General features: G+C 40.6%; 1 protein-coding gene across 1 annotated transcript in view; it reads left to right on the forward strand.

Annotated features, from left to right (window-relative positions):
- The window catches only part of rxfp1 (relaxin family peptide receptor 1), a 99,392-nt gene that overhangs the window by 65,487 nt on the left and 8,596 nt on the right, over positions 1-25,309 (forward strand). The window contains exons 4-15 of the mRNA XM_034092335.2: positions 7,295-7,400; positions 11,694-11,765; positions 12,869-12,940; positions 15,069-15,140; positions 15,376-15,447; positions 15,597-15,665; positions 15,802-15,873; positions 18,471-18,542; positions 20,917-20,988; positions 22,502-22,573; positions 23,163-23,234; positions 24,162-24,391. Of these exons, the coding sequence (XP_033948226.1) occupies positions 7,295-7,400; positions 11,694-11,765; positions 12,869-12,940; positions 15,069-15,140; positions 15,376-15,447; positions 15,597-15,665; positions 15,802-15,873; positions 18,471-18,542; positions 20,917-20,988; positions 22,502-22,573; positions 23,163-23,234; positions 24,162-24,391 (1,053 nt within the window). The remainder of the gene's footprint in view (positions 1-7,294; positions 7,401-11,693; positions 11,766-12,868; positions 12,941-15,068; positions 15,141-15,375; positions 15,448-15,596; positions 15,666-15,801; positions 15,874-18,470; positions 18,543-20,916; positions 20,989-22,501; positions 22,574-23,162; positions 23,235-24,161; positions 24,392-25,309) is intronic.

Below are 25,309 nucleotides of genomic sequence, written 5' to 3' on the forward strand. Positions count from 1 at the left end.
GAGGTGCAAATATAAACAGCTAGCTAACGTAGCCAGGCAGAGCGCACTGTTTTTTTTTTCTGAATTAACGACCGAAGAAATCGCTGCATGTCTTCGGATTACATCTCTGGATTTGAGGGGTGTGCTCTAGGTCGTTACCAGCGTAAACTAGAGCTGTGTGGGTTGTTGGATTGCCCTTACAAGACTGCCTGCAGATGTATGGAAAAACGACCCTCGAAAGTGGCCTTCGTCGATTTTGGCTGCATCTACGTCTAATTTCTGGAAACACCAGGTGAATACCCCACTTGTCACAATAATATTATCATGCCATTGCATATATGTGGTATTTTAGAGTTGACTAGATATTGATTAAGGCAATAGACTATGATATTCAGTACAGGAAGCTTAGCAACACCTAGACGGTGTACCCTTGGTGTAACCCTTGGCCTGCTTGCACCTCGCGTAAAACGGCGGATACCGGAAGTACGGTGTCGCCCTCGGCCCAATACCCGTATGTGTGTGTGAAAGTCGTGTGTGGAGTCATGACGACTGGATCTGAATTATGTTTTCGTATCTGGTGGTTTGTGTTCCAGTGTGTTCCAGCTGTCGATCAGCTGTGCGCAGCATCTCCACTGCAGCCTGTGCGTCTCAACCCCCCACAGCAACCCTATATCCACCAGTTAAAGGAAATACAACTAATGTGTTGTGTTATATTAGCTGTACAATTTACCACACATGCTGTTCTTAGCTTCCATACCTCCTGTGTTTTACGAGCGACTTATCAAGTCTTGGCAAACGACATAAAACACGATTAAATGTGATAGTGTGGTGACCACCTATTTAACCACTGGTACATAATTCAATCATGGAACTACAGGTTGGGGGTATTGTTCCGCACGGACACTAATGCCTACTGTACCTCCGGGGCATATACTGTGTCCTCCTTCCTTTATCTCTCTCTTGTCTATTCGGACTGCAAGCCAGCAACATGTCCTTTTCTGCTCCTCATTAAAGATCCCTTTTGCACCTTCGATGCACCGCCTCTGACTCCATATCTCTCGGCACTACACTGGTGACCCTGACAAGTCTCGAGAAGTTTCCGAGATTGGACCGAACATGGCTAGAGAGGCCGTTTTTCGCAAACTGCCGGAGAATTTTGGAGACGTCCGTGGCTGCCACGTGCACACGGACTGAGGCTCGGTGCGCCCCTCACGGAATGGCTGAGGACGTTGCTCGCCATTCCCCCATCGTCTCGGCACTGGAAGACAGCAAGACTTCCGACTACAAGGAGACGATGCACGACCTGCTAGGTACGGAAGACCCCGACTTCTACTTCATGGAACTGTTTCTTCGGGACATGCGGCTGCGTGTCCAGGCTGCGCTAGCTAACACGGCTCGTGTTGAGCCCTGTGCTTTACCCGAAGAAGCTGACCGGTTCTTCCTGGCCGCCCGGCAATTTACCCCTGAGGTGCTGGCCACTGCGCGCAGCGGCACCTTCCCTGGTGGGGGCACGCCGCCTAGCAGAGGCTCTGGGGCTGACGACATCGACTAACGGCTTCCGGCTAGCGGCCGTCGACACCAGCTAACAGCTAACAGCTAACCACTACAGCTAACGGCTAGCAGCTACCGACGGCTAACAACGACAGCTAACAGCTAACAACGGCTAACAGCTAACGACAACTAGCAGCTACCGACGGCTAACAACGACAGCTAACAGCTAACAACGGCTAACAGCTAACGACAACTAGCAGCGGCAGCTAACGGCTAGCAACGACAGCTAACGGCTAACGACGGCTAGCAGCTAACGGATAACAACGATGACTGATGGCTAACAGCGGCAGCTAACGGCTAGCAACTAACGACGTGTTGACATCTGACTGTTAACAATTTTTTTTCCGGTGCCGGAGAGGAGGTTCGACCAGCCGGTTGATCTCATGTGGACACTCTCATCTTTTTCACCACCTCGACGGCGGTTCCAGACGCCACTCACGTTGTCATCGACACCTGGGTGGTGCACTCCTGGACCCCCTCTCGCCTCAACAGTTCCGGACGTCGCCCATGCTCCATCGGCCCATGGGTGGCGCGCTCCGGGACCCTGTCTGGCCTCTCCTGCCTTTCGGGGATATCCAGACGCCACTCACGTTCATAGACGCCTGGGTGGCGCACTCCTGGACCCCCTCTCGCCTCGACAGTTCCGGACGTCGCCAATGCTCCATCGGCCCATGGGTGGCGCGCTCCGGGACCCTGTCTGGCCTCTCCTGCTTCCCGGTGATGCCTCAGCACCTGCTGAGGACTTCATGCCCGCCGCCGCGGCACGTCTGCCTAAGGCCGGGTTGCTCTCCTGCTTCCCGGAGATACCTCGACACCTGCCGGGGACTTCGTGCCCGCCGCCGTTGCACGTCTGCCTGCGGCCGGGTTGCGCTCCTTCCTCCCAGGGGGACTGCTCCTCTCTTCCGGGGATACCTCGACGCCTGCCGAGGACTTCATGCCCGCCGCCGTTGTGCGTCTGCCTGTGGCCGGGTTGCCCTCTTTCCTGCTGGGTTCTCCGCAACACCTAGTGCGGCCCCCTTACGTCGGCCCGCCCCCGGTGTGGGTGCCCTCGCCCTCGTTAGGGCCCCTGCCCTCTCCTGCGGCCCCCTTTCGTGGCCCGTTCCATGGCCCGTTCCATGGCCCGGTCCTCACCTGCGGCCCCACCCTCCTCGGCCCTTGTGGTGCTTCCTCCACGGACGTGGGGATATATTTTTTTGCCATGTTTGAATTCTGGGGGGGCTTGTGTGGTGACCACCTATTTAACCACTGGTACATAATTCAATCATGGAACTACAGGTTGGGGGTATTGTTCCGCACGGACACTAATGCCTACTGTACCTCCGGGGCATATACTGTGTCCTCCTTCCTTTATCTCTCTCTTGTCTATTCGGACTGCAAGCCAGCAACATGTCCTTTTCTGCTCCTCATTAAAGATCCCTTTTGCACCTTCGATGCACCGCCTCTGACTCCATATCTCTCGGCACTACAATAGTATATAAAACCATGCTAGTATCTACATCCTATAGAAATGCAAAACGGCGTCAGTTTAGACGTAATTCTGTCCTCCTGCTTACCGCATCATTTATGAGAAAACATAACACAACATATTCGAGGTGGTTTTAAATAACATATCCGTATTTATTTATTTCTCCACGTTTGTTTAATAATTTTAAGATTTGCTTTAATCAATTTGTGAAAATGAATTATTCATATATGATAAATGAGAGGTAACATGTATTTATGGTATTATTTCCACATATTTCTCTCCATTCTTCCTTCTGCCAACGGTGTCGCAGTTTCTCATCTCTCCCGTTTTTGTGCTTAGTGCGTAGCCTACGCATGGGTTAGAGTTTGCGTGGAGGACCGCACGTTTTCCCGTCAAGTTAGTATTTTATAAATCGCAAACATTGCATAGAAACTGGCGTACGCCATCTTTTGAGCATATATCCCTTTATAAATGAGGCCCCAGGCCAGAAGCTTTTATCCACTGCTGCAACGTCAAACCTCAACAAGCACCTGCAAAGACAACATGCTAACGTGAAGCTAATAGCTAAGGACCCCCGATCCCAGAGTGAGGATGTTGAGTGTGTGCCTAGTGCCGACTCCGAAGCAGCAACAACTAGAATTTGGACGGACGGACCGGTAACCAAAGCAGAGATGGACAGGCTTGTAGCATCCTTTATAGTAGAGGAAATGTTGCAATTTGCACAATGGTGAAATCTTGAAATTGCTCTTTAGGTGTTCACCGACTGTTAGCTTGTGGTAGCCTATTTTATTAAGGACTTGTGTTATGTCTTCCTTATTGCAATAGTCATTGTTATATGTGTGCAAATGTAGGCAAGTTTTAAGTTTTGGCTATACGCTGTTGCTGAGTAACGCAAAAGTAATGTAAAGAAACGAGTTAAGTAATGAGTTACTTTATGTAGAGAGTAACGAAGTAATATGTAATATTACTTTTTTTGAGAAACGACCATAGACTGGTAATGACCCCATCTCTGATTATCACGTACAGTTGTGGGTGGGAAGCAGGTGAGGGGTCATGCCCTGGTGACCCTGCGTGGTTGGTTGTGAAGACTGGCTAGGTATGGGGGCGTTAGATTTGACCTTTGACAGATAAAACAAAGAAGCAGCTAAAAGAAACCAATTTCCTTCTCTTAAAAGTTCAGCCTTTCAATTGAATTAATTGTAGCATCACCCTAAATCAGGAGTCATCTATCACATTTGACATCAAATAAAGAAATAACTGCTTATACAGGTTGTGCTGGATTCACATGGCTACATGTAAATGAGGTTTCAGACATATTTCATAGTGTTTCTTGTTATGATTAACATGTAAATGTATATATTGTGACCAGCCCAGGGCTACAGATACAAATCAAATAGGGGCTTCATTTGCTACACTGAATGTGAGATTAATGTTAATATATGTAATGAATTTACTTACTTAGTTTACAGGTTAAATATAACTGTGATGTGAATGGTTTTAATATGGACGATAATAACTGAAGTAGTTTTTATCTGTATTCCTTTTACTCAGTTTCTCAGAATCAAGCTTGAACCTTCGTAAATATCTCGGAAAAAGAGTGTTATTTTTTGCAGAGCTAAAGAAGATGTACAAAAATATGGAAGCATGATTCATACAACAAGGACCTCCACTCATTTCATTCTTATTTCCATGTCTGCTGATGTTTGAGCATGTGCAAGGTTCTGCACACCAGAATACAAAAGCCATTAAGCATTAATGTCTGCTGGGGTTGCTGCAGAACTCAAGAGACTGTAGGTTGATTTATTTTTGTCTTGTTCTCAGTGATCTTTATCCTCAAACGTAAATGACCTTTCTGTCAAAAGGATATTGTGTTCTTTCAATGAATGAGAATGTGTGTGATGCACCTGCAAAGTAAAACAAAAGCACAATATTGGCTGTCTGAAACGGTTGGATAATGTTGGCTTTAGGATTGATTTAGACCACCTTGAACGCATGGATCAGTCTGAATCCAAGCCATAGCAGGATCTATTGAGTACTATGGGCCACTTCCCAGCATTCGATCCTCAGTTAGTGTCCTTCTGGCTGCTTTGAAGTGGAGGTTTCAATATGAAGTTGAACTACAGCCATCTGGTCTCCTATGCGTTGGAACGACCTGCCTGAGGACTTAAGGCCGGTGGAAACAGTTACCTCTTTTGAACCACTTCTTAAAGCCCTCTTTCAAAGACGTGTGATGTTTTCTTTTGATTGTTTTGTTCCTTTTATTGAAATGTTTTCAAAAAATTGTACATTTCTTTATTGTCTTATCTCCGCTATGTCTTTGCATAATTTGTGTTGATTTATCCTTAATTTTTCCCCACTTTTGTTTGGCCTCTCTTCCTGTTGCCTTGTATCCTGCTTTTAAATTGCTTTGTCCTTTAAGGCAAGTAGTAAACTCTGTTTTTGTATCTGTGCTATATAAACTGTTTTTATTATATTACCTCTGTGTGCTCTGCATTGTTGATGCACATTAATGTCAGGAGACTGCCCCTGTTTTTTTTAATAAAGTGCAAATTGGGTGGAATAATCAGTATTCATACTTTGAGAAAACGGTTGATAGTGAACTGTGCTTAAGCCAATATCCATAAATCAAACAATACCTGGACTTTTACTGTCGTTGGACCGGCTCAAATCCTTTCATTAAAGCATTAGTGACTTTAAAAACATAAAAACATCCCCTTTCACAGGTGTTCCCATCAGAGGGGAGCCTTAACTTGCTTTGTGTTGCTTACTTTGTCCCTAAATGTAATTTGCTTTGCCAGGATGCCTGGTTAAAGGATCTTGTTGGCTCCGTTTCAACACATCTTTCGTCTCTAAACTTGGATTTGATTAGACAAAATCAAAGCTATCTTAACCCAGGTACTATAAGCAGTCTTGAGAGACTTTGTTCTTCTATTAAGTATTCCCAACCTTTGTTTATGCCTCTTTTATTTCTGTCTAAATCATTTCCTCTCCTCCTTTAATCTCAGACGTTACACTCTCTTCCAGCAGGACTATGATGGTGTGATTGTTTCAAAAAGCTCCTGTCTTGAAACTTTGTTTGATTGACGTCTCCTAATGGTGTCCCATCCCTCACCCCTCCATCTCTCCAGTGCTGAGACCCGGAGTTAGACTGTGACGGGGCACATCTTCCAGACATCCCAGTGCTGGCAACTAATGTCACGCTGTCAGTGTGATAGCAGCTTGTATTGAGCACAAATAATTCCCTCAGGACAGCCAGTGTGTTGTTCTTTTTAAATCAAAGCAAGGCTCAGTTCGTCGCTTGATGGGAAAACAACGTTATGTATCCACAGCACATTCACAGTGATCACCATTGAGTCCATCACATAACAACACCACTCCATTCATGCTGATTACTCAGCTTGTCGATGTGTGAATCCAACCTGTGAACATATGCTCTTAGGAAAATCACTCTCACTATACGACTTAGGTTTATTTTCTTCGGCTGTTGTTGCTAGGTTGCAATACATTAGCACAGGGCTTCACAAGCCTATGATATTTGTATGCAGCATTGCAAAGAGTTCAAACATATGTGATTCTTGCAAGGACATCCACCTTGTTATGGTTGTTTCCACGAACTCTCATGGCATTGGGTTCAATTCTTATTCTGAGCATTTTGATTGTCCTGCATTACAATAAAAAGGCCTAAGTTAGGAACTGTCCCCTGGGTTTGCCCATATTTTATCTTCACACACTTTAATATGTAGTATACCAGAGCACTACTTCAATATCTGGAGGAAATACTGTGTAGGGAATTGTTCTTTTTTTGCAACTACTTGACAAACACATGATCCTTCTTTCCTCTTGGGACGAGTGGCTCAAGGGATTTGAACTAATCAGATTGTTTTATTATTTAATTTCTCAATCTTATCTGGGGGAGAAATTAAATATCACTTGTAGTTTTCTTGATAAAAAAGAAAAGATTTTCCTTTCAAAGTGTCGTCTTTCATTAAAAACCTAATTTGCTTTCATTGAAGCCAGGATGCTCCATTTCATCACACCTGCATCTCTTAACTGGCATGTAATGAAGTATAATTAAAGCTCGCTTAACTCAGGAATATTTAATAAGCAATATTGAGACACCTTGTTATTCACCAACCTTCATCTTCAAAGTCACTCTTAATACATTCTGCTTTCATTATTTTAAAATCTCAGGACATACGTTCCCTTCCAGCAGGATATATGGCCAGTACTCCATCTTTCTTGACAGTTTGGCAGTGCATGCTTGACATCTCCTCTAATGTTTCCCCTTTCTCTCTCCAGTGCTGGGAGTCGTTCCTGAGCTCTGCAAGTGCCGAGACCTGGAGCTGGACTGTGACGGCGCGCAGCTTCGAGACATCCCAGCAGTGGCGGTGAATGTCACCATGATGTGAGTAGAAAATAACCCACTTGTATTTTCATTATCATGAAGCTCAATCAATCCAAAGGAAGCCTCCATCCCTGGCTTGTGTCTCCCACGACAGCAAGCCAAAAGCTGGACTCACTTGAAGCCAGAATTACAGATTAGTTTCAGGAACTACATCAATCCCCTCTCACTCACTTAACGCTTATGTCCTTGAAAGTGTTGTAGGAACAAGCATTTACGCACATACCTACAGTACATCTGTGGAGCCACTTTATCTGAGGATTTAATTATTTTCAAATGATTTTCCAACATATTTTCCAGTATGTATCAGACAAGGACATTTAATCCTAAAGCTATTACAACGTTTGTCAATGTTTCATGAAAGAACAATACAGTTTCGGTCGTTATGAGTCATTTTATGTGTCCTGAAATATTAAAGCCATTACATCGCAGGTTGGCCTGTCCTCATTATCTCTTACAAAGTGTCTGCTCTGTCACATCATTTGTTTTATGTCCTTTTGGAGTCGTGTACTACTTTTTATTCAGCTCACTTTTTTCTCCCCTTTAAACTTCACTGCCTTGACATGTTCAAAGTTGCTGTCAATCTTTTTGAATGCCGCTGACCAAGAATACCTTTGTTATCCATCCTTATTTTGATTTAGAATAAAATTGCTTTTAGGACACTTCCACCGAGGACAATATACACAGTTGGAGTTTTTTGTTCAGGCAACATGGTTCGGGGTAGATAACAAAACAGCTGGATAAAATGCCTATTTGTGTCCTGGTGGTGGTGTGGTGGGATTGGTGGTTAAGAATCATTTAATCAGTTAATGTACTGTCAGTGTGAGTTATTGGCCAGTAGATGAAATTAGAAAGTTTGCTCGTATCGTGTCCCAATGGCAAAGATCACAGTCACCATTATCAAAAGGTTTTCTGCCTTTTGGAAAGATGAGTGCCGACGCCAAATGCTATTATATTTATAGGTTTAGGATGGCATTATTTGAAATAGAGAAATTGCTTAGTGGGGTATGTAATTTATTTCAGAAACACTTTTTATTATATTCCATGGAATGCTCTTAACATCCCGATAGCAATGAATATATGAAATGCTTTGACAATAAATACACGACCAATCATCTGAGCCGGCCCGGCTAAAGTAACTGGATGGCCTACCTGCCTGTCAGCCTTCCATCTGTGCACAAACTTATCTCGTGCCCTCATTGGTCATGTGCGCGTTCGTGTGTGTTGGAGGAGGGGCTCTGTAAGGAAGTCTGAAGGAATGGGCAGATTTTTTCCGGTTGTGTACTTTTAAATTCTAGCGCACTCGAGCTGGTTTCTCCAAAATTACATACCCCACCTTTAAGGATGAAATATTGCATTACTTATTATCAGATCTGGAAACATTTTAATAAATGGAAATGGAAGAAACTCATGTTTCAATCAAAACAATCTCATTATTTTTTGCTATCAATACTTTAGACAACTTCAGTGTATAGAAAGTGATTCACATAACGCCTGTTTCTTAAAGTGTTTTCTTTGAGTAATTAACTGAAGTAATGAAATACCATAAAGTGACTCATATTTCCTTTGATCCTATTTTTTTGTAGCTTTAGCTAGATATTTCCATTCATGGCGCCATGACTGCAGTCTTTTTACTCTGGGGATTTCTTCATTTCAAAGAGTGAGTGATAGAAAGAGTCAAAGTGAAATTAATGAGTAAGGTGCTTTATGAGTTAACACAATGAAAATATAAATAAAGGAACTATAAACTTTTACTTTAGGTATAACAGTCAAGTCTCAGACAGCTGTAAATCTGCATGAAAACAATTTCCCTGTCGTCACATCCGCAGTCTGTAGTTACATTATAGATTATCTGTGTGACCTTTGAGCTAAATTGTGTCTGCATTCAGTCCAACGTGAAAGGAACGGATTTGCTACAGTAGAAAATATCTTCACTGAATTGTCCCAAAAAATGAGAGTGCTTATGTCTGGAAATAATGTACGAAGAGTAACGGAGGGGGTCATATATTTTCTTAGCTGGTCACAATAGACATGTCCTGATTGACTGTAGAGGGGTTGGCTTCAAGGATGCACAATAAGTCTGTTATTTTAGAGTGCTGTACTATGGATTTCTGTCGCCTTAATGCTGCTGGTTAATGATTTACTGTCTTCACGGCTGCTGGAGTCAAATTGCCTGACGTGTTGGAAATTCAAAGTGCAGTTCAAGGTTGTTTGGGAACAACCATGTCCATACATTAAAAGAGCAACAGCTGTATGAAGTGTGTTAATGCACCTCAGTGGCAGCGCCAGAGTATTTTTGTTGGGTAATCTATGGTAGGGCTAACCCATGTAGTGGTGGGGCTCAAGTCAGTATTTGCAATGTAATTGCATACACGCTATATCGCCCCCTTTGACAGTGAAACGCCACGCGTGAGGTTTAGATTATTTCCCTGTCTCAATCAAAATGGAACTGTATGAAATAAAACGGCAGATTTGTCTTGTTGTAAATAAAAAGGGATCACTGTGAACGTGACGTTAGTTAGTAGATAGTACACGTTGAAGATCCAATGGGGATACTGAATGGCAGTTCCGATTGATCTCAATCAGTAAGGCATGACCATAGACTGTATATATAAAGGGCATGACGCAGACCCAACGTTTCGTTGCTCTGATTGGCTGTTGGTCTATTCAAATTGCATTCGGAGGCATTTTGATCTGACCGCGGCTGCGCTGATATCATAACGCAAGAGAATTTCCACACCTTTACTGTATAAAACTACTACTACCCACTACTTAGACTATTCCTTGCACCCCTCTTCTAGCCCGAATGGTCTCAACCATATTGCATCAGTCATGTGCACTTTGTTGTTACAGCAGGATCAGTTTGTGTGTTGTGGACAGAAATATACGGGTCGTGTCCAGTATATTTTCGCAATCCGTGTTCTCAACATGCTTACTTTAACATAATTGTTCATGGTGGGGCAGCCGCTAAGCCATTTCTTGGTATGGCTGTAGCCTACCCCAGCCATACCCTGGCGCCGCCCCTGATGCACCTTATAATGCAGCAATAAAAGAAGGGAAGAAGATGTGTATGTGATGCAGGTTTAAAGAGGACATATTGTACACATATCTAAGTTCTTATTTGTATTTTGTGCTTATACTGTGACATGCTTACATGTTCAAATGCTGCAGCTCCTCTTTTCGCCCTCTGTCTGAAGCCCAGTCTGCTCTGATTGGTTAGCTGGCCAAAATGTTTCAAATGTAATTTATTATTATAATTGATGTGGTCTTTATACTTTGAACATTTTACTTTCAAAAATGAAAAATTATAATCCTTACAGTATTGCAATGCATCACAATATATTGAATGTGTAGCCCCCTGTATCTTAATACGTTTCATTTTCTCGGATTATTGCCAATGTACAGCCTCAATGTTCCTACTCAAGGCCCAATGTGCTTTGTGGAGAAAACATGTTTGTTTACAAAAACTCCTCCGAGTACATTAAGTGTTGCGACAGAAGTGGACCGAATGGAGTCGTTTATCAATCAGCAAAAAAATACAGAGTTAAAGAACTGTGAGCCCTCGGAGACAGAGTTAACAGAAAGAAAATCTACGCAGTCTCAACACATAACCCTTCATGGATTAGCCTTAATCTTTTAAAAGCTTTGGAATCGACAGCTGAATCAAATGGTTACTCTGGGTCCCTTTGAGATGATGACATGGAATCAAAAAGACCAGGAGGCCATTGTGTGTCATGTTATTGACTGACTGTGATTGTTTTTGTTGGTATTTCAATGTGTAAGCTTTGTTAGGATGTGATAATCTATTCAAAGTTGTGAATATATAATGGCTTGTCTTTGCGAGTAGGTGTATGAAAATGGAATAACAAGGGGAAAAGTATAGACTATTGTTATTTCTAACAATAATACATGAACACTCCATCGACAAATATAACGTGATTTGTTATTGAGATGTAGGAATTCCACTGATTGTCAGTTTAGTTGTGTTTAATACTAAGGGTACCGACATATACAGTATAGTTTAAAATGAGAATAATACTCACCACTTAGAGAGGGGGGAAAGGTACAGCAAATTGGTGTAATTTTTTACATAATGAAAGTTGAGGGTATTATGTTAATGTTGAATAGGACAATTGATCCTTGAAAGTCTTGAAAACCCCATGAATGAAAAACGTTATAGCATAATTTAAATGTTAAATAATAGCATGACTATCTGAGGGATGAGCTGGTCGGCTGTTCAAATGCAGCAGAACTGAATCATCATGAAAATCTGATGTGAGCCTTTCTTTCCTTTAGGTCCCTTCAAAGGAATCAGCTCCAGAAGCTTAAGGCAAACATATTCTTTAAGTACAAAAGCCTACAGAAACTGTGAGTATAACATGAATTATGGATTGCATATTAATAACAATATATTGCTTCATTCAATTTTATTTTGCCAATTTTCTATCTTCTTTTGTTTATTTATTTCCCTTTATCCAGTCTTCTTTATTGTCCATTTAAAGGACCTTTTCAGCTATCATGTGAGCCTACACATTTCATTCAGTAAAGCTTAATGCCTTCACGTGACACCAAAGAGCGGAGAAAATAATCTTTGAGTGACAATACAACAGACGAGTTTCACAACTACAAAGCTGACATGCCTAATAAAAGCGACAGGGACTAATGGGAATGCTTAAAGCAGTGTTTCTCAAACTTTTTCATACCAAGGATCACTTAACCAATAAAAAAACACTCGCGGACCACCTAACTCCACAAATATCCAAAATCGCATCTTTTTTCTAGAACAGATTACAAATCGCCTGAAAATGGTACAAACAAGTGGCAACATGAGTGATGAAGGTGTGGCGCTGAAACTTAACCTCGCTCCATTGCGGAGATATTCCCACGAGAGTGCGGAAAACTTACATTTATTTATTTATTTCAAATGTGAAATGTTACCAATATACTCGCGGACCACTAGGTGGCGCTCACGGACCACCAGTGGTCCGCGGACCACACTTTGAGAAGCACTGGCTTAAAGGAACAATTGTCCTCCTCTGCTTGCATTTATTCATTGCCGACTTAACTTGTTTATCAACCTCGCACACTGAGGTGGCAGGAGAATAGGTCTGACCCCTCGCCAGGAACCATGTGGCGGTGCCAGGCTGTCATTCCTCTGAACGTTTAACCTGATTGAAAAAGTCCCTGAAAATATGCATAAATAAATGAATCGCCAGATGTGAAAAATACACAAAGAGACAAGACACAGCTGTCAGTGGAAGTTTGTTGAGCTCTCAATATGTGCAATAAAAGAAGATTGGTAGTATACAAACCAGGATGTTCTGGTAGAAGATACTTATTTCTCTTCTCTTGGTTTTAACCCTCACTCAAATACCAAATGTATCATTGTGTATGTCTTTTTTTGTATAAAACCAACAGACTCAAAAGGTTGTTTTTGTCAATTCTTAACCTGATTTGTGTGTTATGTATAGATATCTTCAATACAACAAAATTCAAGATGTGAGTCCTGACGCTTTCAGAGGGCTGCATAATCTGACAAGACTGTAAGTTTGTACATTTTTATTATATTCAGTTATAATACCTTTGTAAACGATGTAGTAGACCAGGGTTGTCATTAGAATTATGGTTGCACTCAAAGGGCCGGTGGTAACTTTAAGACTATATAAATATACATAGATAATAATAATTGCAAGTAATGGCAAGTCTCTTCAGTGGGCATCTCACAAAATGAGATGCATTGTGGGACATGTAGTTTATGGGCAACGTGCTCCTGTAAAGCGGCACGTAACCTTATAATAAACGTATTATATTCTTTGCAAGCAAGCGCTTGCAAAGAATATAATACGTTTATTATATATATTGTATGTGGGCCACATACAATGAAGTGGCGGGCCGGATTTGGCCCCCGGGCCTTGAGTTTGACACCCCTGTAGTAGACCATGTTCACTTCAAAGTGCGCACTACTTTGGCTTTTTAAATGTTTTTCTAAGAAATACATTGGCTTGCTTTCCTTTTAACTTGGTTAGGGCTACATTAATGATACTACACTACATTATTATATGTGTGTACAGGTACAACCTCACCACTGAAAGTAGGGAAGTATAGACTTATTGGCATCGTCTTCGATCCATGTTTTTTATATATATTATGTTCACATAATCATTGTTTTTATCATTTGGATTTCCTATATTGTATCTTATTTTTATTTTTGTATCCATAACCACAACATATGTTGCCCTTGTTTCCGTCCAGGAAGAAGAGTCCGTCCAAGGTTTCTTCCATTTTTTCCCAATGAATTGTCTGGTTTCTTGAGAGTTTTTCTTGTACGCTGCGACAGTCTGAGGGTTCCATACAAATGTATAATTTGAGGGCTGTATAAATAAAATGTAACAGCAAATGAGTATGCTGTTGCATCATTACACCGACTGCCTCCTTATTTAGCATATTACCGTTGACGTATACAATGTACACTATTTTTATTAAGGGTACATTAGTTAGTACTTCAAGTACAATCCTCATTGTTGCTCTAATTTTCGGAGAGCAGAGCCTTTTTTCGTACTTTCTGCGTAACCACTTACTATAAATAGTCAATTCCTTGGTGAAAGCATCTCTGGCTGAAATTATATGCAGAATTACAGAGAGCAGAAAGCACAATCAGATGCCACATAGGGAGCGAGAGGGCTGATGAGTCATTTCAGCGGGAAGTTCCATAATGGTAGTGAAAACGGAACCATTTTTAAATATCAGGCACAATGGCACCATGGTGAGCCGACTGTAATCTTCCCTCTATATATAACTTCTCAGTTTGAATAGCATACATTTTTATTAAGGAACAAAAATGTAATGCTAAGGGACTAATACATATAAAATATACATAGTATGGCTTTGTGTAAGTGGCTCTCTTTCTATTGCCAGTTTAGCCGATAGTATTGCCATATATGGCTCTGTAATTGCTGTGAGTTTACTCTGTTGACACTCAAATAAATGGTGGTAGCACTGGAATTGTGAACACATCACATTTCATCTCCATTACAGGAAATACTTCATTTCAACAGAGTGGGTGCGTGGTAGAGCAAAAGGGAAATTAATTTGAGTTTATATCACTTATTTTTGCATAAATGTTAAGAAATAAACTTTTTTTTTTTTTTTTTTAACAGAATAGAAGTGCACATAAATATCACTTCGAATAAATATAAGTATGATTCTAGATAATACAAAGACAAACTATTAGATACAACTTGATTTGATGCACATATATTATTAAAAGTGTAAGTATGAAATTAAATTGCAATACCTGATAGTATAAATCGAAGTTTATTTATATAGCCTAATATCACAAAACACATTTGTCTCTTTAAATATTACCAAACTTGAATGAATGCTAAAAGATAAATACAATTACAGGAAAATAATTAAAAGACACGATTGTGTAAAATACAAATACAATGAGAACAAAAAGACTAAAAATACAATAAACTATAAAATAAGATTCCATCATTGTAGGACCAGGGGGTCAAGCATAATCTGAAACCAGCTCTATAGGCTTTAATAAAAGGAAGTTTTTCAGCGCACTCTTAAAAGTCTGCCTCTCTGATCAAAGCGATAAAAGAAGGAAATATGGTGTCCTTTCGAGCGTCCTCTTATCTTCCAAACTTATCTCTCCTCTCTCAGGTATCTGAGCTACAACAGCATCTCTATCCTGAAGCCGGGGGTTTTCAAGGACCTGCACAAGCTGGAGTGGTTGTATGTTTCTTCTCTACTGAAAGAAAGTTCTGCAATAGGATTCTTTACTTTATGTAAATATTGCTTTGCCATCGGCCGAGGAGTCAAGATGAATAATTCCTATTTTCTTCCCTTGCATTGTTTTCTTTGTATTGCACTTGGGTAATACTTCACCCAAATCTTATTAATGCCGTTTCATCCGAATCAATACTCTGCGAATGAGCCTTAAACTGTATCTTGTGTTTTCTTGTTTCAGGATCTTAGAAAATAATAATATCCATCAAATATCCTCCATGACCTTCTCAGGACTGAACTCGCTCGTTTTACTGTGAGTTCTTAGTTTGCACTTTTTCAGAGGTTTCTTTGTGTGGTCTCTTATCAAACCATCACATGTTCTGCTTTTAAAAGCCTTTGTTGAACTGAATGAGTGTTTCTCCTGTGCCTCACGTTATTTCATTGTGTCTCCCTGATCGACAGAGTTTTGTTGAACAACTCTTTGACAAAGCTGGATGACATATGTCGGGAAATGCCCATTTTGAACTGGCTGTAAGTAACATGTCAAGAAATCATGAGATGTCTTGTCAAAAATGTGGCATGTATTTTGATGATTTTTCCCCTGTCTTTGTGTGTGTGGTATGTGTCTAATATTTCCTGTGCGTGTCTTTCATTACCCTTCTTGCAGGGATTTGGAGGGAAATCTCATTGAAACCATTGGAAATGTGTCTTTCTCCTCATGCAGTATGCTGACAGTTCTGTAAGTGGATATTTACATAACGCATGACGCAGGCAAAGATTTAGCTTTAATATTAAAGGTCACCTATCATGCTATTTTTAGGCAATAGCATCGGTCTCAGACATATACAAATTAGAGCTGGGACTCGATTAAAAAAATTAATCTAATTAATTAGAGGCTTTGTAATTAATTAATCGAAATTAATCGCATTTTTAATCAAATATACATATTTGACCTGAGAACAGTGAGAAGCAGTTTCCACGTGGATTTGACTCCAAGTGGTCTACAGTCGAGTGCAATCCAGTGAGCCAGGGAGTTGGTTATTTTCTCAGACGTAGACTTACTGGCCCTGAAACCAGTCATCTGGTTGAGTGTGGGTTGGGTCAGGGTGTGGTTCCTTGCACTCGGAGTCGGGCTAACGTCCACGCTAGCTGCTACATGCTTTGCATTTAGGTGATACTTTAGGCTCGATGTGCTGCGGTGATATACAAATTCTTTTTTGCATAATTTGCACTCAACCGTGCTCTTGTCGACGCTTCCATCCGTCCGTTTTTTAAAACAAAATGTCCCATCCACGGGGCCGACCAAAGCGGTCTCATCAGCTTGAAGTCCCATGCTGAAGTCATGAACGTTAGTTGGTGCTCCAGTATAATCGGTACGCCTGAAACTCATCCAGTGAGAAAGGTTCCGCTGTGCAAAAATAAGTGCGATTAAAATGCGTTAATTTTTTTAACGCGTTAATTTGTGTGCAATTAATTAATCTTAATTAACGCGTTAAAGTCCCGGCCCTAATACAAATATATAAAAAACATGTCTATGAAGTGTTTTGCTCAAAATACCAAACAGATCACCCATTCTAGCCATGCCTCATATCCCTCTATTTCACTTCCTGTTTCAAAACTGCTGATTTGGATTATAAAGCTTTAAAAAAAAAAGGAGGGGTCTGAGCTCATGCGGGACCCGGCAGCTACCGTCTAAACCAGGGGTGGGGAACCTCCGGCCCCCGGGCCGTATACGGCCCGCGAGACCATTTGGTACGGCCCTCGAGGTAATTTATAAACACACGCAAAAAAGAAAAAAAATTTAAGAAATCTAGACCGCAAAAAAAATGAAACAAGCGAGTGCCTGTTTTTCCTGGCCAAGGTCAGGGTCCTTGAACACAACACAAGCCTAACGTGTCATCACGTGGTCTGACAGGGATGCAGTTCTGACGGAGAGCACCAGAACGCGGCTCCGGGCCGGGACTTCACAAATTGCAGTAGCCATAAGGAGCCGTACACATGACGCAGTTTCTGCGTGGCTGTGTCTTTAGCTGAAAGCCCAGTGGCGATCTGTTCATCTGTCACACTGAGTATACAGTCAATGCCTTTGTTGTTATTAGCATCTGGTTAGCTAGCTATGCTAACGAATATAAGAAGCTTTTTCTACAACCAGTGAGGTAAAGGCACATCTTTATATGGTCATTATAGTTATAAAAACACAAGAAAATAAAGTAAACGGGTATAAAATACTATATGACAGTAAACAAAAGTTGTTATTAATAAACAAGAATACAGTTTGAAAGGGGAGTGATTTGTAAAATATCCATAAAGAAAAAGAAAATCTGTTTACAGTTCTGTTTCATATGGGTGTTGAGAGATGTATCCATAGATCTCTTCATGTTGCTCTCAAAGTGCACCAGATTGATGCTTTCAACTTCAACATTTAAAAAAGAAATCTTCCCGGGCGAGCATGCCCCCCGGACCCCCCTAGAGAAGGTTAGGTCCCCCCCCACTTAAATCATGTTCACATGGATAGGAAACTAAATACATTTGCACACATCTTGTGTCCATATCTTTCTGTGTTGGTGGTCATGCCACAACCGTGCACGTGCATGAAAGACAGGCCAAATGAATGGGCTGTGATTTTAGTTTTTTTAAGCAGAGGTCAATAATGTGTACGGCCCTCGGAGGATGTGGAAAACATTTAAATGGCCCTTGAGAGGAAAAAGGTTCCCCACCCCTGGTCTAAACTAAATACTGCCGTGATGAAACGCCATATCATGGATTATCAAGGATTATTTCTAAAACAGTTTGGAGCTCAAAGGCTTTCTCTCTTGCCGGTTATACCACAAGCTGAGGTCCTTTTTACTTCCTGCTTCTTCACACACATGCTCTCCAGTACAGGTTAGCTCTGAGTGTTAGCGATGCTAATGTAAACACCGACCATATTACGTCCAAAACAGTCGGGCATTGTTTCTGATAGGGCCGTGGGTGTAAAGCCAGCCCACATTTCTGATATTACGTCGTATCGGACACAAATCTGGATCAGCTCCGTTATAGCCCCGTTTTTAGAGATTTGGGTACGGAGGTAAAGAGAGAGGGTTTTATTTTCTGATGCTGCGTGAGTTCCCTGACACACCGGGGACACATATTTATGTATAAAATACATCAAAAAGTGCATTTGGCATGATAGGTCCCCTTTAACACTTTTGCCTGAATTCCTATGAGATGCTTTCAAATCAGCCTCCGTTTCCCAACATATTAGGCTTATGCATGGACTCAATGCTGGCAGTTCTAATTAAGAAGTTTAAAAAGTAGTCATATGATCCTTTTTTTGTATGTATTGTCTTTCCCCAGGGTTTTACAGCAGAACCGGATCAGCCACATACACGAGCAAGCTTTCTCAGTCCTCCCAAGGCTTGGAGAATTGTAAGTTCATTTTTTTTTTTTATTGAGCAAACAAACTTTGAACAAACAAATAACATGACTTTGAAGATTCAGCCAAAATGCAATATGCAATTTAGTGCTACCCATGGTGACTATAGAGAGCTGCGGAAGATAATGAAATGAAAAAACAGTTCGGGGAAAAAAGCAATAAATGCATCGTAAAGAGACATTTTTGTGGATATTTCGTAATAATTCAATTTCTGCTTAATATTTTACCTTAGGGCACCATTTTATCTTTTATAGCCTGTGCTTTTAAAAAGTATTTGAGCTTTCTTATAAGCAGTACAACATTCTAAATAGCTGCAAGCAACAACTGATACCATTCAAAAACACAAGTTTAACGAGTTCACATTTAGAATGAAGGCTTGAATGATCAAACGCATGTTGTTTTGTTAATGAAGACCATTTGTTCTCCTTCCTGTGCTGTGAGGCCTGGGGGCGGTCATTTCTGTCTTTGCTTTGTTTTGTGTTTTAGCAGATTGTAGACGTACATGTGAGCTAGGTGCCTAAGGTTTACAGTATTTTGGTTAGTCTTCAAAATTACCCCTTGCCTAACTTTTCCCTCAGGTCAGGTCTGCTTTGTTAACAGACCTGACCTGTTTTTTTAGAATCTACGGATTGGGTCTTTGTTTGATTGTTTATGAATATCTATGGTCTCCAGAAGTCGAATGTTGCTGTTTGTTAGCAAACCTGACACTTTTCGACTTGTGACACTCCCAAATATAAACCAAAAAGGTAAGAGCTAAAATAAAGTGAAAAAAAATACATTTCAAATCATGTTTTATTTATATAGCACATTTAAAAACGATGTTTGGTCGAGCGTTTTATTTTAGCCATTAAAAGCCTCGTGAGTCTGAACAGCTCTTCTGAAAATCTTTATTGATTTTGACTGTTTTTGCCTCCTTAGATCTTGACATGAGATTTTTCATAGATAACATGTCTTAATTAAACCACATCAAATTGGACTTCTGCTACCAAAAACACGAGTCAATATCTTTGAAACTCACATACTTTGGATCAGAAATGCTTACAATGTACCTCATAAACAATTAGCATCTGTCTGTGTGTGTCTTTTAGAGAGTAACAGATGAGTGTTAGACGCTTTAGGAGTTATTCACAATAATCTAAACCTCAAATACCCAAATTAACTTTATTGTTGCCAACGAAAAATCCCATGAGAAGAACAAAACCAGCAATCAGTAAATCCTTTTAGACAGTTGTGGCCAAAGCCTGATGAAAATAAAACATTCCTCTGTGCCATTAACACATCTCTGAGCACAGGATTGGCAACAGGAAATATTTTTATAATTCAATTCGTATTTACTCTGTATGAGTAACATCGCCTTAGAACTACAATGCCCTTCTGTTTTTAGAAAAGTACGAACAAATACTTTTGTGACCAATTTGTGAAGCCAATGGCTAAATCCTGCTTCCTGCTCCTCCAAGAGAACTCCATTATAGAGGTCTATGAGAAAATGACCCTACTCTTACTAGATGTGTTGCCCCATTCAACATTTACCTGATCCTTTGATGGTTCTAATTACTGGTTTGAAGTCGTCGTCATTAAAGCATGAGGTTATTTTGTAAATGCTGGTCCCAGTTAGAGTAAAATAGACTATAAAGCATATGTTTGACCTCCGCAGTGTTTCCCAATTTGGGTGTTGTGTTTACGCTTTACAACTTTAACCATTTCACATTTTTTTAGGTCCTAAAAGTTATATGTAACATTTTGGTATCCATGAATTTTCTTGTTCAGTTTTCCGTTTGATTTTGTTCCACTATTTTGTCTCATTTGAAGTTACAAAAACGACATTGCAATAACCAAAAACAAAGATGGTGACACCCAAAATGCCAAACTTATGGTTTCAAAAATATAGTCCATAAAACCAATGAGTAACGTCTTGATGTGCACTTTTTTAAACATTGTCTACTGTATGTATGCGACACGTTTAAAGATGTGTTTCATAGGAATACATGAGTTGGGAGTGAGGGCTACAGTTAATCGGAATTAGTTGCAAAGTATATTGAGATCAACTTACATATCGTGGGTTTTAGTATTTTCATTATATTTCTTTACTAAGAAAGACAAAGGCTCCATTTACATATAACCCACAACTGAATAAAGCAAGTTCATGTTTTGTGATTAATGAAAATCGTCGGTGCCTCAAAAAGCTGAATTACTTTATAAAGTTATTGAGGTTTGAATGTTTTTATTGTGTATCTTTAGAAATCCTTTCCCTGTACATTGTAAAAAGTTTCAGAGATTGGATTATTTTTATTATGATCTGTCGGATACCCACTCATAAATATGTCTTTTTTTCCCCTGAACCCATTGTGGATTTGTCTCGGGGCGCAGGGATCTATCGAACAACAGACTGGAGGCGATCCCTCCTAATCTCTTTGTTTTACTCGGGGATTTACTCCAACTGTGAGTTATATTTACACAAATGCTCCAGGGTGTACAGTTCTGTATTAGCAATAACATGAATATGTATTAGGGTTTATATGTTGATGCTGTTAAGAAATTACCATTACATCATTACAGATTAATGCAGAGGGTTTTTAATGTTATAATTAGACAAGAAAGTACTCTTTGATAGATTACTAGCACTTACTACAACACATTGCATGTTCTTGCTGCTGCTGTTTCACAATAAGAAGCCACTGTCTTTCCTAAAGACAGCTAATAACAAAGCTGTTGTTATTAAGATAAATTGGATGACCTGCTACATTTGTTCTTCTGAATCCCTCGTTCTGAGGTTATATCTGAATCTAACACCCCTGCATTTTAAAACATACTTTAGAGAGATAATAACAGCTTGAAAATACTCTACATGCCTATTTCTGAGAAAACAAACGTACCAAAATAGACCATTTGCATTATGCAATGAAATTCTACAGAATTGACACTTGACGGGCAGTTAATGCACTGAATGTCAACAATGCGGTGGGTGCATAACAAGATGTCAGGTAACGATAAATATTGCAAGGACACAGCTTCATGAACATGCACCAAGGCTGTCACATGTAGCGGAGAAATGTGGACCCAAACACGAAGACAGGAGCGAATAACAGAAAGATACCTTTATTTAAAGGCGTGGTCCAAGGCAAAGGCAAAACAGGGCTAACCAGGACCGAACAGAACTTCCTGATGTAAGACAAACGAGTATCCAACAAAGACTGAACAAAAACCAGGACTTGAAGGTCACCTATTATGCAAAATCCACTTCTTCATGTCTCTTCTACATCAACATGTGTCCCTCCCCTCTGTGGAAAGAGCTTCTGAAAGTTTCAGGAAAAAAGATTCTCTCTCTTTTTGTCCCGATCCATTTCTATACAAACCTGTCTGAAAATGAGCTGAGCAGATTTTGGCCACTTTATGATGTCATAACGATTTTTGTGGCTTGTGTAACCATTAGCCAATCACCAACCAAGGTACCCCCCCCCCCCCGCACACACACACACACACACACACACACACACACACACACACACACACACACACACACACACACACACACACACACACACACACACACACTGTATCACCTGAATCTCCTCCTAATCTCCAAATCTCTCTCAGAGGGGTGTGGGGAGGGGCTCCTTATTTTCATCTAAAGTCACAGACAGAGAATCAGCACTTTGGAAACAGGGCTGAAACAGAGGGGATTATGGGTAATGCTGCAATGATCTGTTTGGTGTGTCAGCCAATCAGAGACATCTTTGTATATCTGAGACCTGTAATATATTGATGAAAAACAGTGTAATAGGGGACCTTTAAATACAAGGAAGTAATGCTATAGGGATAATACTTCATGATAATGGAAGTTAAAAGCAACCACCCACTTGCATAGACAACGTTGCCACTTGTTAGGTGAATGCAAAATGGAAATGATTTCGACATTATGTAATTGAATGTTTTCTTATCTTTTATCATTTAGGAATATATCATATAATCCCATCATGGAGCTCCAAGTCGACCACTTTGACAAGTTGCATAAACTGAAGTCATTGTAAGTACACACCAAACGTCTCCTGCAAGAGAAAATAAAGAGGCCCTTTTATGCTTTTGGGGGATTTGCCTTCCCTGTTGTCTGAAAAAACCTCTATTGGACTACTTTGCTTACTTCCTGTAACACAGTGACATCATCTAGTAACACTGTGACTTGTGCTTGTATTGGCTAGCACTCCAACACATTGTACATGATAGGGCTCAGACTGGGCTCTGGTTTCAGACAGAGGGTGAAAAGAGGTGCTGCAGCACAGGCAGTATGAAAATAATAAAGAGATTTTTGAGCATTACATTAGTAGAGGCAAAGTAGAGGCACACAATACAAATATAAACCTGGACATTAGCATATAAGGACCCCTTTGTGCTTGAGTTGAGTCATTCAGCTCACATGCTTGAAGTTGCAGAAGAGCAGAACAGAAACACATCGGTGATGGACCTGTACAATGTGAAATGTTCACACAAGTCCTTAACAAGCTATTTGAGGACAGCTTTTGTGCTTCTGAAAACTCTTTGAGCAGTTATAAATCCATAAAGCTAAATGTGTGTGAGTGGAACCTGACTGAATATATATATCTATTCATACTCTCCAGGAGCATAGAAGGGATCGAAATTGGAAACATACAACGGAGGATGTTCGAACCTCTCAAATACTTGACTCATATGTAAGTACTCCATTGTCATTGTTGTACTGCTAAACCTCATTTGGCCTTGACTGTCATGCTGATTCGCACCATATTCCTTGTGGAGAGTCCAACAACAAGCCTTATCGAGATTGTCAGGGTTCTCTTCCAACTGGGAGATGATTAAGTCAAGCTTAATGTAATCCATGGTGTATGTGTGTATAACAGCTAAAGATGCACATGCACCTCTGGCCAGGGATGCAATGGAGAACAAATAAAGGCTCTTCCAGCATTGCAAACAATCATTGAACCTCCTCCAGGCCTTTTCTTCCAGAGTTTCATTCATGTTTCAGTAGGATAGTTTGTTTTGCTGTAAAATAAAAAATCGATATATATTCATATCAGCCACTGCTATGTTTGTAGAGCTAAAAGTAAATGACAGCCTGCTAAGCTGTAAACTAAAATGGTGACCGTGGTTAACTTTTCCTACTTAGCATTAGCATGTCAATATTGCCCTTGTGAACAACATGCAGCTTCTGTTAGAACCATACATGGCTTTGTATTCCGCTTTGTTGTACCAGTGGATGTGAAGGTATTCATCAGATACAGTACACGACAAATCAAAGAGAAGCATCTTAAACCAAATAGCTTTTTTTGATTAAGTGCCGTACCTTCAAACTCCAAGAACAGATGCTCCCCTCGGTTTAAATCAAAACAAATCCCAAACACAAAAAAAAATATCAGACTGCTTTCCTGCTGTCTCAGTTTATGAAAAAAGAATAACCCTGTACAATACAATACAGCTTTAGTTATAAAGCAATTTAAAACCTCCAAACCAGAGTGCTGTAAGAATGCACGCTTGGTGGTAAAACAAAACAAAAAGAAAACCTTGCCGCTGTAAATAAATAGACTCCCTCGTGTTCTTGATGTTCATGTAACTTGATCATCTTCTTTGATCTGCTTTCACAGCTACTTCAAGAAGTTCCAGTACTGTGGCTACGCTCCTCACGTGCGCAGCTGCAAACCCAACACGGACGGCATCTCGTCCTTCGAGGACCTGCTGGCCAACATCGTGCTGAGGGTCTTCGTTTGGGTCGTCTCCGCCACCACATGCTTCGGCAATATCTTCGTCATCTGCATGCGCTCCTACATCCGATCAGAGAACAAACTCCATGCCATGTGCATCATTTCCCTCTGCTGTAAGTCTCGCTTCATTTAAAGCAGGGGGGTCAAGCTCAAATACACAGTGGGCCAACATTTAAAAAATGTGTACTAGTCGAGGGCCGGACTGGTTCAATGTGTATTGCAAACGCATTGAAATGAACTTACTGCACATATTAAACCTGGAACTAACAAAGCTTAAATTATTGCCTATAAAAACAACATTAAACATTAAATAATCAGTTACATTCATTTCTTATGGCTCGATCTGCAGCTTTTCCGGAGACATTTCTTATGATTACATTTTCCCACAGGCCAACAACAGCTTCAACAAAACTATTTCCCTCAAAGAGAAAACCAAACATGCCCTGTTGTCGTGAGAGAAAGTGCAGAAGGAAGCATCCATCAAACTCAGTGTGCTGCTCTGATGCTAGCTCAAGCAGATACTTGGCATCTCATCTCGGGTGCTAGTTCATCAATGTTTGGGCTCAGGCTCTGAGAGGAGGAGACCCTCAGGATGGAGTGAAGGTGTGCGTGCAATATACCGGCGGGCCAGATCTAATAGTAATTACAAATTAAATCCACCAAGGGCGTGATTTGGCCCCCGAGCCTTGAGTTTGACACATGTGATTAAAGGATGGATGTAGAAGCTTTTTATTGATATCATAATATTCTTTACGTTCACCATGAAGTGACGACATTACACGTCATTAGGAGGAAGAAGATGTCATATTAACTGCTCAAAATATGATAGATAACTGTTTGCACTATTCATCAATTGCAAGCACCTCTCTATGTTTATAGACCTGGTGTAAAAGTGACAAATTCTGCAAAACAACTTTTCTTCTTGGGAAGTTAAAAGATGTCCAAGCTTTTTGAAATTGAAATTAGTTTGAAATTAGTTTGAAATGTGCGTTTCCTATGTGCGTTTCCTCACATATTTTATATTACACACA

This window comes from Pseudochaenichthys georgianus, chromosome 10 (assembly GCF_902827115.2).
Source record: "Pseudochaenichthys georgianus chromosome 10, fPseGeo1.2, whole genome shotgun sequence".
Lineage (NCBI taxonomy): Eukaryota > Metazoa > Chordata > Actinopteri > Perciformes > Channichthyidae > Pseudochaenichthys > Pseudochaenichthys georgianus.